At 41.7% G+C, this 26312-nt stretch overlaps 1 protein-coding gene across 2 annotated transcripts in view; it reads left to right on the top strand.

Annotated features, from left to right (window-relative positions):
• Positions 1 to 6000: 6000 nt before the first annotated feature.
• Positions 6001 to 26312, top strand: part of BLVRA (biliverdin reductase A) — a 39873-nt gene continuing 19561 nt past the window's right edge. Inside the window, exons 1-3 of one of the 2 annotated variants that reach the window (XM_072598202.1) lie at positions 6001 to 6237; positions 11840 to 11909; positions 24713 to 24834. In XM_072598202.1, coding sequence (XP_072454303.1) covers positions 11889 to 11909; positions 24713 to 24834 — 143 coding nt within the window. In that variant the 5' untranslated portion in view covers positions 6001 to 6237; positions 11840 to 11888. Of the gene's footprint in view, positions 6238 to 9371; positions 9558 to 11839; positions 11910 to 24712; positions 24835 to 26312 lie in introns of those variants that run through there. The other variant, XM_072598203.1, reaches the window with a different exon arrangement.

Genomic DNA, 26312 nt, shown 5'->3' with positions numbered 1-26312 from the left:
ATTCTTGATGAAAAGACCAGAGCTAGAAAGAAAATTTGACTTTCAAACGCAAGAATCAAGTGAAGTATGAAAAGGTAAACAGGAAAGAGAAATCACAAGGGACTTAAGTTGAACTGTTTACATTCCTACATGGAAAGATAATATTTGTAACTCCTGAAACTTTTCTCAGTATCTGGGTAGTTGGAGGGATTACACACACACACACACACACACACACACACACACACACACACACACACACACACACACACACAAAGAGATAGAGAGCACAAGGTGAGTTGAATAGGAAGGATCATACGTAAAAAAATAAAATTGAGGGGTGAGAGAGGAATATATTGGGAGGAGAAAGGGAGAAAGGGAATGGGGCAAATTATTTCTCATAGAAGAGGCAAGAAAAAGCTTTTCCAATGGAGGGGAATGGGGGGGAGGTTAGAGGGAAAAGTGAAGCTTACTCTCATCACATTTGGCTTAAGGAGGAAATAACATGCACACTCAATTTAGTATGAAAATCTATCTTACACTACAGGAAAGTAGGGGAGAAGGGGATAAGCGGGATGGGGGGGATGATGGAAGGGAGGGCAAATGGAAGGAGGGAGCAATTAGAAGTAAACGCTGTTGAGAAGGGACAAGGTCAAAAGAGAGAATAGAAGAAATGGGGGGCAGGATGGGATGGAGGGAAATACAGTTAGTCTTACACAACATGACTGTTATGGAAGTCATTTGCAAAACCACACGAATATAGCCTATATTGAATTGCTTGCCTTCTCAGTGTAGATGGGTGGGGAGGGAGGAAGGAAGATAAGTTGGAACTCAAAGTTTTAGGAACAAATGTTGAGAATTGTTTTTACATACAACTGGAAAATAAGAAATACAGGTAATGGGGTATAGAAATTTATCTTGTCCTATAGGACAAGAGAGAAGATGGGGATAAGGGAAGGGAGGGGTGTTAGAAGGGAGGGCACATTGGTGGAAGGGGCAATCAGAATGCACAGCGTTTCAGGGGGATGTGAGAGATGGGGTGAAAATTTGAAACTCAAAATTTTGTGGAAATGAATATTGAAACTCAAGTAAATAAATTAATTTAAAAAATTAAAAAAAAATAAAATGGAGGTGTCAAAACACATGGCCTGAAGGCCCAAGCAGCCCCATAACACTTGGGAATGAGGCCAAAACCAGATTAAGATGTAATTGGGAAATATTTAACAAATCAAGATTCGATGAGATATAGATAACATTACATTTTGAAATTAAGCCAATACACAGCTGCCCTATGCATTTCTAGTTGACTTTGACACCGCTGTTCTGGCATCTGGCTTCTGCCTCCCTTTGCAGACATTTCTTATTGTATTATTTACTTTCATGTACTCTCTATTTTAGCCAAACCTAACTTACTAGGCTTTTCTCCGTACCTGATTACATTTCCACCTAAGTGTTTGCCTAGGTGACCCCTCCCCCATGAATCCCTAACTCACTTCAAAGGCTCACTCAGGCTCAACCTCCTATATGAGCTGGCCCCTCTGTTGATACATTGAGCCACTTTGTGTGATTCCTGTGAGCTTCATGGACATACATGACATTTGAAAGACAGTCATTGCAGTAGCAGTATACAAAAGTCTTTCATCTCTTTTAAACCTAGGGAAAGGCAGTGTTACAAGTATTAATTACGCAGAGAAGGAGTGTGATATCTTAGCTGGCCACCAAGGGGCACTGTATTCAAGCCACCAGCCAAATGTCGGCCTCATAGTTTCTCTGGAAGGAATGACTGATAGTTTCCCACATCACAAAATCCTCTGGCAAGTTAAAATCGATGCTGAGTCCTGAGCAGAGAATAAGGGATAATAAAATATTGCTCAGGATTTTTTACAAAAGAGGAAAATCTATGCTCACATCACCCTGTATCTGGGTTTTCCTTCCTTCCTCTGTCTCATGATCCCATTTAAAAAAAAAACTTTTTACAAAGGATGCTTACTTTTCAGATATTGCAGTGACAGGTACCAGTTCTCCTTCACCCCAACATTTCAGGACATAGAGTCTGCAAAGCACAGACAGTAAGAGGGGACCTCAAAAGATGATCAGAAGCAGCGGGTCTCAGGTTCTCCAAGCCTTAATGATCTAAACCATAAAGAATGGACAACAGGCAAAGGGAGAAACCAGAAGGAGAGATTAAAAGAAAAATAAAAGGAAGGCCATTGACTCTTCTCCCTACATCTGATCTTGCCTCTGGTTTTCAAGGTATGGGTCATGGTAGCTACAACACTCTCACCCTGATGGTGGATGGGAATCCACAGCTCAGCTACAGCAGCACTCTGTCCCCTCATCCTGATTATTGAGCAGTCTTCTTCTAGGGCAAAGGAAGAAAGAACATAGGAGAAGAAATCTACTGGTAAATGTTTAACAATTGGCTCAAGGGAGGGCAGAGGGAAACATAGTCACAACACACTTTTAAGTTTAATCTATATTTTTTGTTTTCTCCATCACTTTCTTAAATCTGTATAATCAACCAAACAATAAATCAAGCCCTGATTTGTAGCATTTGCCGATTTTCAAGGTGGAAAATTACTAATAGAGAAAGGTTTAGTTCTATGCTCTAATTTAAATTTATGTTTATCTCAAGCTAACTCCTGACCTTTTTATATATGAGGTAAAAACCATGATACAGGAAACATTTAGGTAAAAGATGGGAATAAGAAGATATTAGAGTACCTGCTTCTATTAGATGGACCCAGAGAAAGGAAGCTGGGAAAATGGCAGACTTTTTCTTTTTTGGTGGGGGTGGAGGCTGGTGGGAAGACCTGTCTTCAGTCTTTGGTGAGCTGGACACCTGGAGCTTTGGTCTGAATCTTTTACACCAAAATACTTGTGGCTGAGGGGGTAGGGTAGGAAAGGAAGATGTGGAGGGAAGGAAGAGCCAATGGCCTTCCTTTTATTTTTTCTTTTAGTTTCTCCCTTTGCCTGTTGCCCACTCTTTGTGGTTTAGATCATTAAGGCCTGGGGAAACTGAGCCCTCTTTCTGCTCATTTTCTGAGGTCCCCACTTCTGTCTGTGCCTGTGTATATGTCCCTTTAAGATTCCAGAACATGACTCAATAACACTTTCCGTATCAAATATTACCATTGTCCCAAATTGCAAAGGATAAGAGGGGAGTGCCTGCCTCTCTGAACTATGAATCCTAAAATGCAGGTCAGTCCTAAAACTCCAGTGACAGGGAATTCCTTAACATCTTGACCCACATGCAGGTCTCACCACTTCCTGGTGTCTTACCAATCTGTTTTAACTTTGGAACTAGTGAATCAAGTCAACAAACATTTGTTAATCATCTACCATGTGTCAAGCACCGTGCTAAATGTTGGGGATACAAAGAATGGGAAAAAAACAGTCCCAGCATTAAAAGAGCTCACAAGGTGACAAAGAGAGACCATAATGTAAACCGTGTACAAACAAGATACACACAGGATAAACTGGAGTTAATCTTAGAGAAAGGCATTGATAGATTCGCTGAGACTTGAAAAAAGCCAGGAAAACCAGGAGGCAAAGATGATGCAGAGAATTGCAGGCATGAGAGACAGTCAGTGGAAATGCCTGTAGTCAGAAGATGGAGAGCCTTATATGAGGAAAAGGAAGGAGGCCAGGGTACTAGAACACATGGCTAGGGAGCAAGGTATATGAAGATTGGAAAGCTAGGCAGGAACTAGGTAATGAAGGGCTGCAAAAGCCAAACAGAGGATTTTATTTTTGATTGGGGAAGTGATAGGGAGCCCCTGGAGTTTATTGAATGAGGGCAAGATGACATGGTCAGACTAGGGACCGTAGATGAGAAGGCACTAAAAACCCTCAAGACAACTACATTAATATTTAATTATATGTAGATGTTTTGTTTTGCCTCTCCCTTCAACAGAATGTAAAATTCTTCGAGGGCAGTGATATTTTGTTTTTGTTTTTGTAACCCTGATACATATCATAGTGCCTTACACAAAGCACTTAAGAAATGGGGTGGGGATTTTGTTAAACAGTTTTAAGGATATTGTTTTAAAGTACTTAGGTTTGAGATCAGACTTGACAGTTAATAGGACCCTAAGATATTAGAGTTTTATGGGATCTTAGAAATCACTGATTCCAACCTCATCATTTTACAGATGAGAACTAAGATTCAGAAGGTCATATAATGACACAGTATTTGAGCTGGAAGTGACTCTATTAGCCATTTAGTTAAACCCCTACCTGACTTACTCACCTGGTCATCTGGTCTCTCCTGGAAGACTTCCAAAAGGTGTTAGGAGTTGGAGGCCACTACCTCCCAAGGAAGCCTGTTCCACTTACTGGTAACTAGTTGTAAGTAGTCCATTTTTCCTAATATCAAGCCTGAATTTTCCTCTGCCAGCTCCACACACTGCTCTTTATTTCCCCCCACTCCACCCCAGTGAACTAAAAAAACAAATCTAATCCTCCTCCTCTTGACAATCCTTTAAAATTTAAACTTGTTAAGTCACAAGTGACTTGCCTAAAGTCACACGAGGAATAGTAAATGCACAGTAAGGCAGGAATTGAAGCCAGGTGATAGAATGACAAATACACTGGATTCAGAGTCAAAGGATCGGAGTTCTAAACTCAGCTCTATTTTCTACCCATGCGATATTGAGTCACTTAACTCTTGTGAACCTGTTTCTCAAATGAGGGAGTTGGACTAGTCTCTAAGGTTCCTTCCTACTCTGAATCCTGTGATTCCAAATTTAGTGCCATTTATGTTATATTGCTACTGCTATGATCCTGACCCTATCACATAATCTCTTTGTTTTGTTTTGGAGGCTATTGGGGTTAAGTGACTTGTCCAGGGTCACACGGCTAGTAAGAGCCTGAGACCACATTTGAACTGAGGTGCTCCTGACTCTAGGGCCAGTTCTCTATCCACTGTGCCACCTAGCTGGCCCCATATAATCTCTGAGTCTATTTGCACATATGGAAAATGGGAATGATCTACTTCTCTTGGGGGGGATCGTGGAGGAAAGTACTTTGTAAATGTTTAAAATACTTTTGAAATGTGAGTAGTTATTGCTTCCATGAGTCTGTGTGCTCATCCCAATTTGGATACTCCTTGCTCTGTGTGTTTCTTGGCAACATCCACTTATAAAATTGTCACCTAAGTTCGACCCAAGATGCCAGAGGCTTCTTCCAGATCCCCTGGTTTGTGGGTGCTTGGGAAGCGATTGGGACTGTCCATGTGTTACTTGTTTTCCTTGCTCTGTGGCCAGTCCACCTCCTCTTTAGATCACATACTATGTTATCCTTCTAAACCACTTCTTGCACATAAGTTACTGTTGGTTACTGACTGCCACCTATTTATACCCTCCATGGAGTGACAGTCAAACATTTTCTTTTTTTAAAAAAGGTTTTGTTGTTGCTTCAAAAAACAAAACAACACACATCATTCTCACTGCCCTAGAAAAATCTCCGTTATAACCAAGAACCCTAGGTGAGGCAGAGAACCCAGTAGTTAGAATCTGGAGCCACCAGACAGCCTGGTTCTGCACCCATGTCCCACCACCTCCAGAGAGCAGAGGTCGCTCACTCCCTACAGTGTTGCGCCCCCGCCCCCTCATTGGGATGCCATCTCCAGGAGGGCATAACTGTCTTTTTGCCTTGGTATCCCCAGAACCTTCCAGGGTCCCACGAACAGTCAGCATTAGTCGGTGCGTTTTCCTTTACTCGGCTCCCCATCTCAAGTTTGATCCCTGCATTGTCTTAACGACTGCTCTGATTTGCTTCCCTGCTGTATTTCTTCACGTGGCTGCGTCCCCCTTTTCTCAGGGGCAGCAGTCATTTCCAGGGCCCGTCCGGGCTCCCCAGGTACGCTTTGATGGACAGCTCCTTCCCACCCAATGGGGACTGCTTTCAGAGGTCAAGTTCAGCCCCGCGCAGAGGATGCGTCCCACCCGAGCAGCGATCTGCCCAGTCCCGCCCGGGCCAGCCAATGGGTGGCGAGCCCGGGATCTCCGCTGGCCACTCCTTTTCGGCCTCGCCAGGTCCACTCAGCGCGCCGCCTTCCTAGACCGGGAGCTTTCCAGGGGCAGCGCTCTCATTGGCTAGCTGAGGGCCCCCGCGGAAGACTGGCAGCCGTGGGGCGGTGGCGAGCCGCGCGTGACGGGCAGGGAGCACCCCGCTGCTGCGGAGCAGGAGGAGGAGGAGGAGGGGGACGCTGCGTGGAGCTCGCGGAGGCGTGGTCTGCGCTGATCCGGGGGAAAGGTGGGAACGGTGTGCGTTTCGGGGGGCGCAGCAGGGCTCATCGGGGTACCTGGCGGTGCCGAGAGGGTGGGCTCCGGGCCCAGGGACCGCCCGTCCTCGGATACCCCCACCCGCCCTGGTTCAGTTACTGCGGCTTGTTGTGGTGGAAAGAGCACGGGCCCTGGAGCCAAAGAACCTGGCTCCCCTTCCCTTCTCTGCCATGTAGCGCTTTACTGCCTTAGTTTCTTGAAATGTAGAAGTGGAGGAACCAGTTGTTGTGGTGTTCGTCCTAAGTTTTGGAAGAAGTCCATGCCACCAAAGAAATAATGACATGACTTGCACTTGACTTTGTTTGGAGTGAGGGAGGGCTGTGCAGGTCACCAGCCTCACTTCTCCTCCAGAGCCATCTGAATCCAGTGACCAGATATTCACCAGGATGACCTGGAGATGACCCAGGATGCAAAGGGAGACCTTGGCTTTTTTTGGCCAAGGCTTATTCAGGGACTCACTTAGAGGAAGATAACGCCCATTCGGTGAATAGGCCTCTTTAAGAAGTAGTCAGGGAATGGCCCCTTTAATGAGCAAAAGAAAAAATTATAACTAAATCAAGCTGGGAGGGAAAGAGCAACAGTTGCTATTGATAATCACTCTTAAGCCAGGAGGATCCAGAAAAGAGCCATTAAGTGGAGTCTGGGCAGGAACCTATTGTCCAATCTATGGGCTTCATAGTACACTGGGTTTAAGGTTTTTGCGGGGAGAGACAGAGAGAGAAAACTCCTAGTTAACTGGGCATCCTCTGGTCATCCAACTTTACTTCCTTTGGAGAGGAGAAGGAAGGGGAGGGGGAGACAGAAGGGAGAGGATGAGTTGAGTTACCCAGCTAGCTGGGTCCACATTCAGGCAGCTTAGTCTACTCACAAGCTGTGTTAGTCCTTCGTTTTTGAAGACCATGCCATCAGAGAAATGATGACATGACTTGCACTTGACTTTGCTTTGAATGACGGAGGGCTGTGCAGGTCACCAGCCTCACTCTCTCCTCCTGAGCCATCAGCAGAGCAGAACTAGATGATAGAAGGAGTACCAGTGCTAAGTCAAGAGACTTGAGCTCAAAACTTACCTCTGAGTCTTAGTTTCTATACCACTCTGGATGAGTCACTTTATCTCCCTGGGCCTCAGTTTCCTCATTTGTAAAATGAGGGGGTTGAAGTAAGTGACATTTGAAGTCCTTTTCAATTGTATCTATGATCTCAGAAGCCTTCTTTCTAGTTCTAATAGAATGACACTGATCATGCTTACTAACCCCAGGTAACCCAGAGGCAGTCCTAGGCTCTTACCTGGCCATCCCATTGGATCCTTTGGATTTAGTTATCATCTCTATGCTGATAATTCGCAAATCGCTTTCTCCAGCACCAACCTTTCTGCTGACCTCCAGTCTCACATCTCCCACTACCTATTGAACATCTCAAACTGGCTGTATCACAGACATGTGAAATTCAACATGTTCAAACCTGAGCTCTATTTGCCCCCAAACCTCTTCCTAACTTGCCTGTTACTGTCAAGTATACCATTATATTCTAGTCTCTCAGGCTCTCTTATCTTGAAGTTTATTTGCAGATTCCATATGTAAAAAGATTGTCATAATTTTTGCTTTCTCATTGGGTAGGAGATGAGGTAGAGAGGAGAGAATTTGGAATTGAAAATAAAAATTTTAAAATTTAAAAAAGAAAATAAAAGAAATGGATCTGCCAATTCAAAACTAAATCAATAGTGTTTTTTTCCTTGAACTAATGACCACTCTACCATTATTTCTGGGTTTACTCTTTCTTAGTAGAATAGGGGAAGGGAGTCGGAGGAATAAATATATTGGGGCTGGTTGCTTTAGGCAACCTCCACTCTCCCCTCCCCCTTAATTTTTTTTTTATTTGTTTCTTAGTGGAAAACCCTGTTCTGGGCAGAATTGATCCCCTCTGTGTCTTTAGGCAGTTAATAATAATACTATTAACAGTATAGGTTAGAGCATTATCCATTTGACAACTAGATCAGAATTCATCTAGTCTCCCCCTCCCCATTTTGCTGTTGGGGAAATGGAGATCTAGAGGGGTTAAGTGACTTGCTCAGCATTGCACAGTTGAGATTTCAAATTCATGTCATCTGAATGTAAATTCGGGGCTTTTCCTCCTATATTCATGAATCCTTTAACTTTGCCTTCTCAAAGAAAACATCAGAGTAGCAAGAGAAAGCCAGGTGGCTGCATGGATAGGGCACCAGGCCTGGAGTCAGGAAGGCTGAGTTCAGATTTGGCCTCAGACATTCACTAGCTATGTGACCCTGGGCAAGTCACTTAACCTCTGTTTACCTTAATCCATTGGAAAAGAAAACAGCAAACCACTTCAGTATCTTAAGAAAACCCTATGGACAGTATAGTCCATGGGTCACCAAGAGTCAGACACGACTGAGTTACTGAACAACCGGCCCGAAGGGAAAAACATGTGACCTGAGGGTGACCATGCAGAAAGTCAAGGGTTTGTTTTTTTTTATTTTTCATCTGAGTCATTGCAACCCCAGGCAGTATGAGCAGAATTTCAGGTGCTGACTCAGGAGTTATGAAAAGCTGTTACAGTTATTCACTGCCCATTTTTTAAACTGAGATGAACTTAGTATTGTTTATCTTAAAGTCCAAGTACCCTCCTTCTGTAAGTCAGAACATCTGAGTGAAAGCTCAGACTTCTAATCTCTTATCTAGGGGTTTGTCTTCACAGCCATTCACATATTTGGAAATAGTCAGATAACTTCAGCACTTTCTTTTTACTTGTATCTGACTTTTTGGCATTCAGGAGACCAGGGGGTGGCAGTCTATTTGGAATGGCATGCCAGGTTTTTATCTTCATGGTTCCTCCTGGGAGATGGACTTCAGAAACTGTAGTGGGGGAGAAGGTGGGGTCAGCAGAGAGGATGCTGGTCCAGTCTGCCATCAGTCTGTGGGCAGAAGCAGGCTTGGGAGCACCCCAGGAAGCAGAGGTGGTGGGGGAAAATAGAAAGGGTTAAAAGTTCTCCTCTCCTACTCTAAGGCTGATCCTATATCCTGGAGCTGTCATTTAAAATGCAGGTAGTAATGGGAAGGTTAACATCCTTAACTCTTCTGTCTTGTTTAGTAGGGTTTATCAGAAGCTTCAGAATTGGAAGGGGCTTCAGAAGGCCTTATAATCCAACCCATGTCCCATAAGAAATCCCACTGTACACACCAGAGAAGCAATCATCCAACTTTTGCTTAAAGAACGTTAATAAGGGGAACCCACCACTGCCCAAGGAAACCCTTTCCAGTTTTAGAGCACCTAGAGCAGGTAGGTGGTGCCTGTCCTGGAGTCAGGGAGACTTATCTTCCTGAGTTCAAATCTGGCCCCAGACACTTACTAGCTGTGTGACCCTGGGTAAGTCACTTAACCTCTGTTTGCCTTAATCTTCTAGAGAAGGAAATGGTCAACCACTCCAGTATGGACAGTATGGTCCCCAAGGTCTCAAAGAGTTGAACATGACTGAACAATGACAATCTTTAGAAAGTGATGCTTTACATCAAACCTAAACCCACCTCTTGGGAGATTCCACCTAGCTGCTCTGAGGTCTGTCCTTCAGCAGACCCCCAAAAAGTCTAACCCTTTTTCCCTACGACAGATTTTTGGGTACTCAGTTAAATTTTCTCATTGCTCATCTCACTGAGCATTGCTCATCTCACTGAGTGCCAAAGGTTAACTTTAAAACTGCACTTCTGATTTGTCTATTCAGGATCTTAAAATCCAGGTTTAGCATCTGCCTGGGGTGGGATAGGAATGGAATCCTTATTCTGTACCTTTCATTTTACCTGAGACAAGGGCATTAAATAAGGCAAGGGGAAGACTTGAGAAGGGCAGTAATTCTGGGACGTTGCTGGCCAAGGTATGGAGCCACAGACTTTGTGATATATTATGTCTGTTTGAGGAGCCACTAAGAATCAGTTGAATCAGACCCTTCTAATACTCAGAAGGGACCTTTGAGATGACCTAGTCCAGCTTCCTCATTCTACAAGGAGGAAACTTGGTTCTAGAGAAGTGAAAATACTTGATTGAGCCCTTAGTTGGGAAATGGCAGAAGAAGGGGCCCCCCAAATCTAGCGTTTCTGACTCCTAACCCTTTGTGCTTTCCTCTAACTTTAGACACACATGGCCTAACTTCCAGTCCTCTGTTGTAAATCCAGCCCCTGCTGGACCCTGAAGCTCTGGGCAGAAAGTTTGCTTGCTCACTTAATCTCTGAGGATTTTTTACAATGGAGTTCTTTGCTCACATTTTGTCCTATCCTGGAGAAGAATGTGAAATTGGAGAGGGTAGGGGGAGAGAGAATGTACCAGCAGGTAGGAGTGATAAGAAAGACAGATGTGATGGTAGGAACCAGGTGTGGGTTCATGGGAAACAATCTCATGGTCCCATCCACTACCCTCTTGAAGGGTCTCATTTATTGCTACTCTATATAATCAGCTCTGTTTTAAAATTTAATTCTCCAACCTTCTGCCTCACCTCCTGGAAGAGTCCCAGAACTTTAATTTTAGGGATTTCTAAAGGTTTTTGGACAGATGGAATGCTTAACCCTCATCCCTGGTTAATTAATCAACCACTCTGATTTCATGCCTACTCTGTGCCTAACACTGTATTTAGGATGGTAAAAAAGGGAAGACTTTGCTTGCTCCCAAGGGGGAGGGAAGGTCCTGTGTGCCAGGTATTATGTCAAACACTCTCTGGATATGGGATTTGATCTTCACAAGAACCCTAGGAGGTAGGTGCTATTATTATCCCCATTTTACAGTTGAGGAAACTGAGGCAAGCAGAGGCTAAATGTCCCAAGGTCACACAGCTAACAAGTTGTTTTAATATTTTCAGTCATGTCTCACTCTTTATGGCCCTCTTTTGGAATTTTCTTACCAAAGAAACTGGAATGGTTTGCCATTTCCTTCTCTAGTTCATTTTGTAGATGAGCAGACTGAGGCAAACAGGGTTAAGTAACTTGCCCAGGGTCACACAGCTAGTGAGTGTCTGAGGCTGGATTTGAGCTCAGGTTTTTCCAACTTCAGGCCCAGTGTTCTATCCACTGCCTCTGACTTTAGAAGTTAAGAAATGCGTTAAGCTAAAAACTTGATTTGGAGTTTTGTTGTCATCTTGTCTTTTATAACATTTCTTTTTTTCTTTCTTCAGCACTCTGAAGGAAGAACCACAAATAAGTGTGAGAAGGAGGTTTTTTTTAAAGAACTTTTAAAATGTTTTTTAATGTAGTATCACTGCTTTTCCTTTCTCCAAACTTCCTTTTCTGCTTGACCTCTGGCCCTGATCATTTTAACCGGTTGTATCATATGCCAGACTTTCCCTTCACACCCCCTCCCTTTCTGTACTCTGTATTACTTTATCACATGAGAAAGAAGAATTGGGGCCCCTGCTTTCTGTCCTCTGAAAGTTTATCTGTTCCTGTCTAGCTTCATTTATCTTCAGCAGCCATACCCAAAGCCACTCTTCTGAGAGAAGCTGAGCTTTTGGGGAAGGGGCGGAGTTTGGAAGTATTTTCTCCAAATGCAACAGCCTTTATTTTTCTACTGTGTCTTCTCAGACTCTGCTGTGCAATCGTAGCCTTCAACACGAAGCTTGGCATAGTTCTGATGACTCCAGAGAAGACCCAGGTAAGCGTGGGAGTGTGGCCCAGGTTCTCAAGGGAAATGCCCTTTCTTATTGGGTGGGGCCAGAGAAGTGATATCTGAGAGCTTTTCCTCCCTTCATTGTTCTCTCTGCCTTTCGATAAGGCTTATGCCTCTCATCTGACATGTCCTCGTTTTCAGAAATAACCCTTCTTTATCCCTTCTTTACTGTCAACCTGAGAGGCACTGTGAAACAGTGCGTAGAAAGCTGGTCTGACAATGCTGAAGGGTTTAGGATGAAAAAAAATGCTGTCAACCTCCAGAGAAAGAACTGATGGAGTCTGAATGCAGCTTGAAGCAAACTTTTTTTAGTTTATTTATTTTTGGGGGGGTGGGGGAGGAGGCTTTATTTCATAACAGACTAATACTGGAATATGTTTTATATGACTGCCCATGTATAACCTATATCAAATTTCTTGCCTTCTCCTTGATGATCATTCATTTAAAAAATGAAGGATAAAAATTGTTTTTACATGTATTGGGGGAAAAAAATTAAATATCAAATAAAAAGAAAAAAAGAAAATTGGTCTACAAATCAGGGAGAGCCAGGTTCAAGATCTACCTCTGATACACACTGGACTGTGTGATCCTGGACAAGTCATTTTATCTCTTAGGGCCCTAGGTAGTTCTCTGAGATTACCAGGTGCAGAGAAGGCGCCAATCTGTGTTGATGAAGGGAGTTTCGTCGTCTGGGAATTCCTTATGCCAGTGAAATCACAGGTTCAGTGCCAAGTCTCCATGTTTGGTTAATCAGTCAATGATCCTGCTTTCTACTCTATGCCCAACAATGTGCTCGGAACCATGGAAAAGGCAAGACATGGTTCTTAACAGGGCCCAACCCTGGAATAAGTGTGAAGTGTGTCTTGTGGCTCCTACCAGTCTCTTTTCAAGCTCCTTCTGCCTTGTACCATTCACTCACCAGCTTCAGATACATCTGATGTGTTTTTCTGCACCCCCCCCCCCTCCCTTCTTGCTTTGAGTGTGAACCAGTCCCAGGGTTACTTCACAACGATTATTTGCATTTAAACCTCAGCGCCAACTGGGAAATAAAAGACTTGTTAGCTACCCTCCCCTCCCCTAAGGAGACACAGGACTCAGGAGGGACCTTCCCAAGCTTTTGACGCTTTACCCCCTAAGTTTGGCCCTGTCCCTTCCCACTTTGTCCGTATTGTTCAGGACTGTCAGGCAATGAAAACATATTAGTGAAATTTTGTGCATTTGGAAGGCAGTGAAGTTTATCAGGAGGCACACTTTGCCAAACCACACTGTATCAAGGTATGGAGAGTCATTGCTTTCCAAGTCCCTATTAAAGAAGGCATTGTTGAGTTGAACGACGGGAGGCCCTTTCCTCTTCTTCCTTCCTTAAAAAATACTAATGGGCGTTGTCACTCCCAGCTTTTTTTTTTTAACTTCAACATTCAAATGATGCGTTCTGTTGTTGTTTTGGGTCAGTCCCTATCCCTTAAAAGCCTCCTGTATAATAGGAAGTTCAGCGAGGCAAAATAAATGGATGCATTGGTAGCATTTGACAACATAGACCTCATTCCTCAATTAGCATAATACTTTGGCCATAGAAAGTGCTCAATACATATCTGAGACTGTAAGCTATAGATAAATTGCTGATATGTGTTATTAGAGGGAGTTTCCATACTGGAAGTTCCCTACAGCAATGAAATCACAAATTTGGTTATATATGTACGTGTGTGTGTCCATGTGTGCCCATATATGTACAGCTGTTATTTCCTGATTTATACAAGTGGTGAATCTTTTGAAGTGGTTGCATGTATTTGAATTTGTGCTCTATGAAGTTATAATTATTCCATGTATGTCAGTTAGTTCCAGGAAGAGGTGTGCTAAAGCCCATTTGATTGGCTTCCAAGAGCCAATTGTTAAATTTCCATTGTGGGCATTTACACTTTGGACATTAGCAAAGGCAACATATTAGGGTGTGGCTTCCTGTTTTGTTGATTGTTGAGACTTAAGAAAGTAATGAAGAAAATTTTAATAATGCAAATGAAACTTAAAAGTCTCTGGTTGGCACGTTTCCCCTCCCAGGGAGCTAGTTATTAAACATTTACTAGCATGCCCCAGTTCCAGCCCAATGGAAATAATGAATCTTGGTAGCCCTGATTTGTACTGAGGAATCAGTTCATATGGCCACACTATTTGGGACCTAGGACATCCCATGTGTTCTAACATCAGATCCAATGTTATTTCCACTCTCCTATGCTGTGTGATGAGTGTATAGCCCAAATGCAGCCACCTCCCAACTCTCCTGAGACAGAAAGAGTCAGACAGAGCCCCATCAGGGTTGTTTTGTTCCTCACTTATTTGTACCTTCATGTTCTGTATTCTGTTACAGTTTTATGCTTTATATGTATGTGTGTGTATATGTGTGTGTACATATATAATATATACACATATACAGCATATATACCACATATATACACTCATATATACATCCATGTGTGTATACACATGTATGTGTGTATGTATGTATATTTAAAAGAGCACTGGGTGGGACACTTGGATTCCTATCTCAACCCTTTGACCAATTAGCTATGTTACTTTAAGCAAGTCACTCATCTTCTCTGTGCCAGTTTTTTTCTTTATCTGTAAAATTAAGGGAGTCAGAGTAGAGAATGTCTATGGCCCTCTCTAGCTAGGAATTATTGTTATTATTACCACTACTAAAATTTATATACTATTAATAATATCCTTGTGATTCCTATGATGTCTGTATGCTAGGCTGAAAGTCTCGTAAGGTTAGGGGCTATATACCTTACTCATATTTTCCTACCCTATAACACTTAGCATAATATTTTGCATGTAGAAGATATTCAATAAATAGCTATTGAGTGAAAGAATAAATGACAATGTTAAAGGTTGAGTAGTAGAAAGGAGCTCTGGAGTTGAAGTCAGAGTACCAGGGTTCAAATCCTGGCTTTCCCCTTATTAGCTGTGTGACCTTGGGCAAGTTACTTTTCCTCTCTCACCCTCAGTTTCCCCATCTGTAAAATAAAGGATGTTGGATCCTATGATCTCTAGGCTCTCTTCTCTATATGTTCTCTGAATGAATGAGGCCTGACCAAGTGCTGAGAATTGCATTGGCTCTGGTCTTCTTAATGGTGAGATGACTTCCTAATATTACTTCCGTTTGTAACATTTACTGTAAGATCCCATTTTTAAAGGTATCCCTATATAAGAATGCATTCCTTCCTACCCTGAAATCTGCAGATTTCAGAACACTTGTAAGCCGCCACCTTGTGGCGAACATTATTGTCTTTATTTCATTGCTAAAAACCCCCCAAAACAGCTAGCCTCTAGAAAGGGGATAATCATATTTGCATTACCAGTCTCATAAAGTTATTTGAGGAAAATAGTGTGTAAATTATAAAGGTTTATATGATAATGATGATGATAACTTTATTTTTATTTTTAATGTTCTACAATCACTACCATAAAACTTAGATTTTTCCCCCCTATCTACCCCCCAACACCTCCTTCCCTCCCCAAGATGGCATACAATTCTATATAGGATCTACACATACTTTCCTACTGAATACGTTTTCACTATAGTCATGCTGTGTAGATGAACTAAAATAAATGGAAGAAATCATATAACAAATCAAAACATAATACACACACACACACACAAATACAAACAATCTGCTACATTCTGCAAATGAATTCCATAGTTCTTTTTTGCCTTAGAAGACCATTGGGAATTTTTTTTTTTTAAGTTCTTGCCTTGTTACGAAGTTCCAAGTCTACCAGAAAAAACTCTCGCACACTGTGGTCGTTGCTGTGCACAAAGTTCTCCTGGTTCTGCTCCTTTCACTCAGCATCAGATCATATAAGTCCTTCCAGGCCTCCCTGAAGTCTTCCTGCTCATCATTTCTTATGGCACAATAGTACTCCATTACATTCATATACCATAATTTATTCAGCCATTCCCCAATTGATGGGCATCCCCTTGACTTCCAGTTTTTGGCAACTACAAAGAGTGCTGCTATAAATATTTTTGTACATGTGGGACCCTTTCCCATTTTTATGATCTCTTGGGGATACAGTCCTAGAAGCTGGGTCAAAGGGCATGCACATTTTTGTAGCCCTTTGGGCATAGTTCCAAATTGCTCTCCAGAATGATTGGATGAGCTCACAGCTCCACCAACAATGAATTAGTGTTCCAACTCTCCCACATCCTCTCCAACATTTGATGATAACTTTTTTTAAAGGAAAAAATAAGACATGATCAATACATAAATACATAAGATGGAATTGATTACCAACCATTATCAAGCCAAGCTGGTCACATCCTGGGCAGGATGTGGATCAAGTATCCCTTTATGTTCATAATCTATATTCTTTAATACAAAATGCCAAGTATGCACTGTGGGAAAGAATAGCAAAGAAGTATTTGTCCTAATTCTCAGAGAGTTTAGAATCTACAATCTAGAATGTGGCTCATGTCCAGGTTGCTCTGTGATCCATAATCCTGTTTAGGAGAAAGGAGAATTCTTTGTCCCAGAAAGAGAAGAAAGAATCTGTGTATACACCTATAGATTTAATTTTAATTTATTTTAATTAAATTAATTAATGTGTAATAAATTTAATTAAAAATAAATAAACAAAAATATTATATGTAATATTATAATAAAATAATTATATATAATAAAAATAAATAAATAGAATTAATTAATTAAAATTTAATTTAAGTGCCCTTACAGATTTCTGTATTCTTGTCTCTCCCCAAACTCTGAATTTTGGAGGGGACATGAATGGGAAGTTGGGCTATCTCTACTTCTCTTCTGGGCATTCATTCAAGAATATGCTTTGGGATCCTACCACATACAAGGCACCACCCTGTGTTTACAGTCACGTTGGTCTCAAAACTATTTCTCCCATGTTTTAAACAAATTTTCTAAATAGTCACATCTGTGGTGTGGTGGAGTGGAAAATTTACTGAGGTTGGAATCTAGAGAACTATGGTTAAGTCCCAGTTCTGCTACTTATTAACGTGAGACCTTGGGCAAATCACTGAAATTCTTTGTGCATGTATATGCAGTTATATATGCAAGAGACCAATAACTGAGTCTTATTGAACCCCCATAACCATAGCATTTTTTGACCAGCTAAAAGAAATTATGACATTTGGTCCTGAGAAGGCTGAAATAGTATGAGAAAGGGTCCTTAGATTTGCAATTAGGAGGCCATTGGAGAGAATCGAGAAAGTGATGGGACAGAAGTCAGATTTCAAGTGGTCAAGGAGGAACTAGGTGGGGAAGATATGGAGGCAGGTGTTAGAGACCACTGGCCGGTTTGATCTGTATCAGTAATTTGGGAGCATTGAGTATTGCAGGGGAGGACAGGCCCAACTACCAGTCCATGACAGGGAGAGGTCTCAGACAAATAATGTCATGAAGGGACTGAGGGAATAGGGTGTGAAATACCAGGAATAGGCTGTGGGCAGAGTGTCAGATCCCAGAATCCCAGAACACCCAACTTGGAGGGGACCTCCAAGGACATCGTTACAATCTCTACCTAACCCAGAGTTCCCTTGACTACATCCTGGGCAAGGAATCAGCATTTCTTTGGAGCCTTTGCACAATCTCTTCAGGAAGGCAGCCTCTTCTATTTTTCGACAGATCTAAATGTTAGGACGGCTTTGTTTATTCCAGACTAAAATTTGTCTTTTTCCACCTTCCCCTGGTTATTCCTAATTATACCTCCAGGGAACAAGTAGATGGGGGCCTACCTTCTCTTCCATGCCACAGCACATAAAAGAATGAAAGGTGATTGGTGCAGTTGAAATGAAAGATGGATTTGGATTCAGAGACTTGGATTCCAAATTTGGCCCTGCTGTTCATTGCTGTGCCTGGAGACAAGTTCCTCAACTTCTTGGGTCTTAGCCTTCTCCTCTTTAAAGTGAGGGATGAGGGGGAGAAAATTTAAAACTTACGGAAGTGAATGTTGAGAACTAAAAATAAATATGTTAATAAATAAAAACACTTCAAAAATAAGAAAGAAAAAAAGTAAAAACAATCCAGTGAGGGAGTAGAATGTAGGGTCTCCCATCAAGAACATCTATGATCTGTGTGGCATATTATCTGTGGTTAGAGGAAGTAGTATTTAATGTATCACTATGATATGAACTTTCAAGTCCCCTCTCTGCATTCTCTTCTTTTGGTTGAATGGATCCAGTAGAACTCTGGGTCTGTAGTCAGGAAGACCTGAGATTTGACCTCAGGTACTAACTAGCTATGTGAATTTGAACAAGTCACCTCACCCTGTTTGCCTCAGTTTCCTCATCTGTAAAATAAGCTGGAGAAGGAAATGGCGGACCACTCCAGTATCTTTGCCAAGAAAAGCGGTCGCAAAGAATTGGACACAACTGAAATGACTTGAGCAACAACAAACCTTGTGTTAGTTTTTATGTGGTATGAACTCAGTGTTTTTCCCCTTCGTGGTTGCCCTTTTCTGGACACTCTTTGGCTTATGATGACGATAATGATGATGATAACTTGCATTTATGCATCGCTTTAACCTTTTTAAAGCACTTTACAAGTATTATCTCATTTGATCCTCATAACAACCCTGGGAGGTTGACTGCTATTTTATAGTCAAGAAAACTGAGGCAAAGTGACTTGCCCAAGGTCACACAGCTAGTAAGTATCTAATTTAAATTCAGGTCTTCCTGACTCTAGGTTCAATGCTATAGCTATTGCTCTACCAATATACTTATGAATGTGTCTCCTAATAGAGCTCTAAGAAATAATGCAGTACTACGTGGGTACTAGTCAAGGTAGAATGCAGTAGGACCATCACCTCCCTATTCCCGGACATTCTGCCTTTCTGAGCATTGTCCAAGCCATGCTAGCTCTCTGACTCACCCTATCACATCATTAACGTATATTGACCTTGTAGTTCACTAGGACTCCGAGATCTTTTTCAGATAGTTCATTGTCTCTTCTTCCCCAACTTATATCACTGAGGATAATTTTGGGAATTCATGTTGTAAGAATTTGCACATTTCTGATTTCAGTTTCATCTGATAAGTCTGGTTGATTTGTGTGGTCTTTTGAGATCTTTTTGAAACCTGACTCTTTGATCCAGGGTGTTAGTGAGTCTTCCCAGCTTTTTGTCAAACACATATTGCAATACGCCGTTGCCTGTTTACATCAAAGATCCACGCTCATTGGGTCAGGGTATGCAGCTACTTCCAAATGCACAGAATTTTGCTATTAACTATCCCATATCTCTTTATCTTTTTGATGAGATTACCATGAAACAAGCTTTGAATGTTTTGCCAAAAATATAGCATTCCCCTGAAATGTCCATTGACTCTGTCAAAAAAAAAAAAAAGAAAAGAATCGCTAGTCTGTGTGATTGATCACTACTTCCTTTTCCAGATGTCTGTTAACCATTTCTTTAATTGTACATTTATTACTGGACCATGGAAGTCATTAAGTCCTATCTCCTCATTTTCATATGAGAAAACTGAGACCCCGAGAAGGCTAAGTGACTATGCAGCCAACCAGCTTTTTAAAATGAGAGGTTCTCAATCTAATAGACTAAAACAACAGCATGTTTGTGTTACTGTAATTATATAAGGCTTCTTGATTTACAAAGAACTTCCCTTACAATTATACTGAGAGGGAGAGAAGGCTTATTTTACAGTGGGGCTCAGAGAAACTAAAGAAGGGACTTGCCCAAGACCACTCAGCTGCTGACTCAGAGCTGGGACTGTTTCAAACCAGCAGACTCCTGGCCCCTGGTCTTTGCCCAAGTCTCAGATTTCTATTTGTTTACAAATAGGCATGCCAAAGGACTTGTAAGTCTTAATGGTCTTTTTGAAATGAATGAAATCTCCCCACTTAGTTATTCTCTATAGCAGAGTAGTGAGAAAAAATAAGTTCTCAGCTCCAAAGAGAGAAAAGGTGATTGGAATGGAAGAGGCAAAACGTAGGAATGCAGTAAGATACTTGACTTATATGATGCGTTTGGGATCTGTCTATTTCTCTGACCATGTCTACAGCCGCAGGCTGGATTAGGTTCATGAAATAGATATGCTTGAAACAGAGACATCATTGCCTTTTCACCCTCAGAATATATGGCATGCAGATGGTCAGGACACCAGCAGAGGGCATCATTATTCCAACCTTTGCATTCTCTGCTTTCCAGTCTTCAGAGTGTCTGATGTTTCAAAAATAAAAACAAGGGACAGATTTGTTATTGTTTTTTAAATCCACATTTTTTTCTTTGAAAGATTAAAATAGTAATGTCTGAACTCAAATAGCTATTCTGAAATCGTGTGGAGCGTCAGAGAGGAAAGGTGATACCTATTGTTGGAGGAGGTGTGTTGTAGTAAGAAAGCACACCGACCCTGCAGTCCCAGGTAAACCCCACCTCTGACACTTGCTACGTTGGGGACTTTGGGCAAGTTACTTAACCTCTCTGTGCCTCAGTTGCTTCATTTGAAAAATGAAGGGATTGAGTCAAATGGTATCTGAGGTCTCTTTTAACTAAAATCTGTGATTCAAAAGGGAAAAGCCTCTAGAGAATGGAAAAAGGATGTAAACAGGAGATGTTCTCTCACTTTTGGCATGTCAGGTCACAAGGTGGTGGAGCCAAAGCTCTAAGTTTTTTAAAAGAAAAAGGAAAAATTGGGTTCCAACTACATATTTTTAAGAAATTAACTATAAATGAACCAAATTTTTTTTTGAGGGGGGGGGAAACACCGACACCAACAAAAACCCTTGTAATAAATATACTTATTCAAGCAAAACAAAATTCCTGCATCAGCCATGTCCAAAAAATATACATCTAGCCCCAGAGGTAATCACCTCTCTGTCATAGTGCGGTCTCCAGTTGTCCTGATCTATATCTTACCATTGGACCCAGATGGCTCCAGAGGAGAAAATGTGGCTGGTGACTTGGCAGAGCCCTCCCTCCCTTAAATCCAACTCATTTGCATGAAATGGCATCACCTTCTTGATGTCAGGGTCTTTGAGAATGAAGCACAAACAGCTACCTCTCTGTCAAGCTGTGGGTAGTATGTTTCTTCATGAGTTTCCTGGGATATTGGTTGGTCATTGCATTGACCAGAGGTTTTGAGTCTTTTTGGTGGTGATGTTATTGTATAAATTGTTCTCCTTCCAAGCATTATTTTAAAATAATACTTTGTTTTTTCCAGTGACATGTAAAAACAATTTTTAACATTCATTTTTTAAAAATTTTGTGTTTTATATTCTCTCTCTGCCTCCCTCCCTTTCCCCTTCCCTGTGACATCAAGCAATTTCATATAGGTCATACATATCAAGCTTATTTCTTAAATGAGAAATCAATACATTTTGTGTCTGTGGAATCTTTCAGAAGAGCTATCGCTAAACAGTTAGAGTTGAAGATGCCTCTTTGGCAAGATATTTTTTCTTAAAAATCATTGGACTTGAATGATCAAGGAGCTAAGAGATAGATCTCAGTTGGAATTTCATTTCTGTCAATTGCTGGCTGTGAACTTGGTGATAAATTACTTAATATTTCTAGGTCTTAGTTTTCTCCTTTGTTAAAATGGATTGTGGGAAATTTAACTATTGGCTAGACCTACCTCCCAGGACAGTTTTGACAGTCACGTGAAAAAAGAAGTGCTTTATAATTAATAAGCCCATACATGAATAGGAAGTGGTATTTAGTCATGTGTGCTATGCTCAAGGCAGTACATTGAATAACTTCGAAATGGGGAAACAAAAGTATCCAGATTTCCTGACTGCCTGACCATGTAAAGTAAAAAGCTATGTCTTCTTAGGCTTATGGAGTATGTCTCCCTTGTTGACTTAGGATAAGAGTCTCCCATTTTGAGAGGACATGGATGAGTTGTGATTTGGAGGCAATGGCCCCATTAATGAGGTCATGGATCCATCAAAGTATGATCATGTAGCAAGGTGGCACAATGGGTAGAGTGCTGGATCTGGAGTCAGGAAGACCTGAGTTCAAATCTAGTCTCAGTCACTTTCCAGTTGGGTGATCCTGAGCAAGACACTTAACCAATGTCTGCCTCAGCTGTCTCATCTGTAAATTGGGGTTAATAATACCACCTCTCTTCCAGGACTGTTAAAATGAGGATAAAATGAGATAATACTTGTAAAGCTCTTGGAGAATCTTGAAGCTCACACAGCTAGCAAGTGACAGAAGTAACATTCCCTCAGGATCTCTTAGCTCCTTGGTAACTAATAACTAGCTGTTACTGTTTCTATTGTTGTCCTTATGTGATCCTGTATATTGAAGCATATGCAAAACACCAGTGAATGTAACATCAGGTCTAGAACAGTTTTTGTGATTTCCAGCTCTTAATTATTAGAAATTTTTCAAGGTTCTTTTTTTGGGAGGGGCGGGGGGAAGGGAGGATAGTATTGGTAATATACTTTCATTCATTTGGCATGAGCCCATAGTTTTATTCACTTCAGGGAACTGGAAATTCAGACTTTTTGCTCCCCCTCCCCCAATTCCCCATTCCCCCTCCAAAGTTCATTGTCCCTTTGCAGTGTTTATCTAGAATTAGTCATGATAAACCATAGAGACCTACTTTTCTGTACAAGGGTTTGCTCTACCCCATTTCCTTTTAGATACCCCTCTATAATCCAGGCTCACACGTGACAATCTACCCTTTGTCTTCGTGTCAGTGTCCTGACTGTCCCCTAGGCCCAGCATGCTCTGTCCCCCTTCACATCTCCCTCTTAGAACCTCCAGCTTCTCTCCACTCAGCTTAAGTGCCACATTCTTCAGGAGGTCCCCCCTGATATCCCCAGCTCCTAGTGCCTTGCTCTCCAAGGTTACCTTGCATCTACTTTGATTAGAGCCTATATAGACCTAATGGGGCAGCTAGGTGGTGCAGTGGATAGAGCACCAGTGCAGGATCAGGAGGACTTGAATTCAAATCTCACCTCAGACACTTGACACTCATTAGCTGTGTGATCTTGGGCAAGTCACTTAACCCCAACTGCCTCATCCTGGGTCATCTCCAGTCATGCTGATGAATATCTGGTCACTGGATTCAGGTGGCTCTGGAGGAGAAGTGAGGCTGGTGACCTGCACAGTCCTCCCTCACTCAAAACAAAGTCAAGTGCAAGTCATGGCATCATTTCTCTGATGGTATGGTCTACTTCGGCAACGAAGGATGAACACACATACATATAGACCTAATATGGAAAGCCTATTAGCATGTGAGCTCCTCAAGGAAAAAGATGGTTTTTCTTTTTCTTTATATCCTCTGAACTTAACAAAGAGCCTGATGCTTAATACCACTTGATAAAGACTTAGTGATTGATTGATTGACTCATTAGGGCTCACAGTTTCATTCTACCAAAGGGGAGAAACTAGGTAGCCTCTCTTATGTGAGCAGATACAGCTAAATCTTCTTCTTCAATAGATGATAGTTTGTAAATGTATTAATAGCTTTTTACTCATTTGCTGGGATGGAGAATGGCTCTCATCAAGAGAAAATTCATGGTTAAGATCAAGCCAGTGAGACCATTGCCTACTGTCAACACATGTAAATGGCAAAACCAAGTCTTAGAGGTGAATTTTTTTCTCAAGCATTGAATCTGTCATAAAGTCCATGTCAGTCGTGGATGTGGTAAGAACTTTGAATCTGAAGTAAGAGAACCTGGGTTCAAATCTAATTGCTGCCTCTTAAGTTCAATGGACAAGTCAATTTCATTGGGCCTCAGTTTCCTTATTTATAACATTTATTGAGCTAGATGGGCTTCTGAGGCTCCCTCTAGCTCCATAATTGTGATCTTATGACTTCTAACAAACAGGACAAGGAGGTTTAGGCCATTGAGGGGGAATAAAGCAAATTTAAATGGACAAGGTCAGACTTAAGTGTTAAGAGGCTGTTTGTGATTAGGTTGAATACAGAGGCTAGGATGTGAGAGGAATTTTATGAAATGGTTCAGATGAAGTATCAGCCTTACAATGTGCTATAATTGTCTGCCACTGCCATTATCATCATCACCACCACCATCATCATCATCACCACCACCATCATCATCACCACCATCATCATCATCACCAGTAGCAGCTTATTTGTAATTCTGTATTCTGAAATTCTCCAAACTGTGATAAGAGTAGATTTTATTCCCCTAGTGGTTGCCTGGACATTTTATGATTGGGTGGCTTATATTGAAAGAAAGGAGAGGATGAAAGGGCCAGGCCATGCTCCCAGGGACATAGTCTCAAGAAGTAAAACCCTTTGATGCTTTTGATGGTTTTAGTGGAATTATCCGAAGGTGAACTGGGACATCCTTCTGTCTGAGTGTGCCCTTGGGTTGTTGCCTCACAGAACCTCCAGTGGAATGGGAAGACAGGAAAAGGAGGAAATCAGCTTTTAGTACTTGGGCTGTGACTTTCAGAAGAGTCTTCATCCAAGGGACAGGGAGACAGTAATCACCTTGCACATGGTTGCTCTTCATGTTTATCTAAGTCAGTTACAGAGACCTAGATAACTCCTAAAGGCAGCGTCGTACAGTTGAAAAAGAGTTGACTCAGGAGTCACAGGTCCTGTGTTCATATCCTACCTTTGTGAACTACTCACTTAACTCCTCTGGGACTTAGTTTTCTCATAATCAGGAAAAAATAAGAGGATCAGACTAGACGGGCTGTAAGGTCCCTTCTAGCCCCAAATTTGTGATCTCATGTTCTCCTTTTTAAAAATTTTGTTTGTTTGATTGTTTGCAGTTTCTCCTTGAATGCCTGTGTCTTCTTTTCAAAATCTTTATATTCTTTTGCAGCCAGAAAGAATGTTTGGTGTTGTGGTGGTTGGTGTTGGCAGGGCTGGATCTGTGCGGATTAGGGATTTGCAGAGTCCCCAGCATCCTCCCAGCCCTCTGAAACTGATTGGATTTGTATCCAGGTTAGTGATTTCCAAGTTGGGTCCCAGCTACATACAGTTATTGTATTGATAAATACAATAAATAGTTAATGTTTGATGTCTTGAGAAGTGCTTTATTTCCTGTTTCCTTATTTCCCTACAGCTGTGTTCTTGTTGCTTTGACATTGTCCATCAATACCCATATGAAAAGTCTTGTTACTATACTCACATATGTATATGTACCTAAATGCAATCAATAACACGTGTATATTCCTTTTATATTGTATGGCAATATTATATATGAAAATATTTATAACACATTTATATAGGACTTTTATATTATATGGCATTATTACATATGTAAATATAAGTCATTTGTATAACATGTTTAGGTTTCTAAAGCTTTTTTTGTAACAGTCCTATGAAGTTGGTGATGAGGGTGTCATTATTCCCACTTTGCTCATGAAGAAGCTGTGGTTGAGACATGTTAAGTGACTGGCCCATAGTCACTCAGCTAGTGAATGTTAAGAGTTAAGACCAAAGCCAGGTCTTTTGATTGCAGGTGCTGTACTCCTGGAGTACCTCTCCTGCCTCTCCTGAGTTTTGTGAGCAAGTTGGAAATGAGCTTGCCATAACACTTGAGAGAGAAGGAGGAGGAGGAGGACGAGGAGGAGGCAGCTGTACCAGGCAGGTCAAACCACCACCACTCCCTTGACTCTCCCTAGTTGGTGAAGACAGCCCAGGATGCTGAATCCAAGAGCCAACAGCCTTTATCATGAGAAACAACTCCCATGAAAAAGACCCAGAAAAGAAAGTTCTTACCACCAAAGTCCCATCAAATGGTTCAATATCAGAAATGAATATGATTCTGTTAGTGGAAATGATGATATTAAATAAGAAACATTAGCATCTGCTTTGGGGGCAGCTAGGTGGCACAGTGGTTAGAGTGCTGGGCCTGGAGTTAGGAAGACTCATCATCCTGGCCTCAGACATTGTATGACTCTGGGCAAGCCACTTAACCCTGCTTGCCTCAGTTTCCTCATCTCAAAAATGAGCTAGAGAAGGAAATGGCAAACCGCTCCAGTATCTTTGCCAAGAAAACCCCAAATGGGGTCACAGAGAGTCAGACATGACTGAAACAACTGAACAACAGCTGCCATCTGCTTTGCCTCTGCATCCTAGGGACCATGGGACCTTTCCATCTGACTTTCAGCTAAAACTTTCCATATGTGTTGTAGCTCCTCTTCGAAGGTGAGCAGGGGCTGTCCTGTTTTCTGTTTGTATGGCCAGTGCTCAGCACAGTGATTTACAAATATAAAGTGATTGATAAATGCGTTAATCATTCATTCATTCACTTCAAGAGGTGACATTGAGTCCTGTTCTCCACGTTTAGTTCACCAATCTTCCGGATGCACAGGCGAGCAGAGTTCTCTGTGGTCCAGCCACACTGGCTTCGTTATATTCCTCAAACACCGTATTCCATGTCCCATCACCACGCCTCTGCCCGAGCTGTCCCCCGT

The sequence above is a fragment of the Notamacropus eugenii genome, chromosome 3 (genome assembly GCF_028372415.1).
Source record: "Notamacropus eugenii isolate mMacEug1 chromosome 3, mMacEug1.pri_v2, whole genome shotgun sequence".
Taxonomy (NCBI): Eukaryota; Metazoa; Chordata; class Mammalia; order Diprotodontia; family Macropodidae; genus Notamacropus; species Notamacropus eugenii.
Note: the sequence above shows the minus strand (reverse complement) of the source record. Positions and strands in the feature narration are given on the sequence as shown.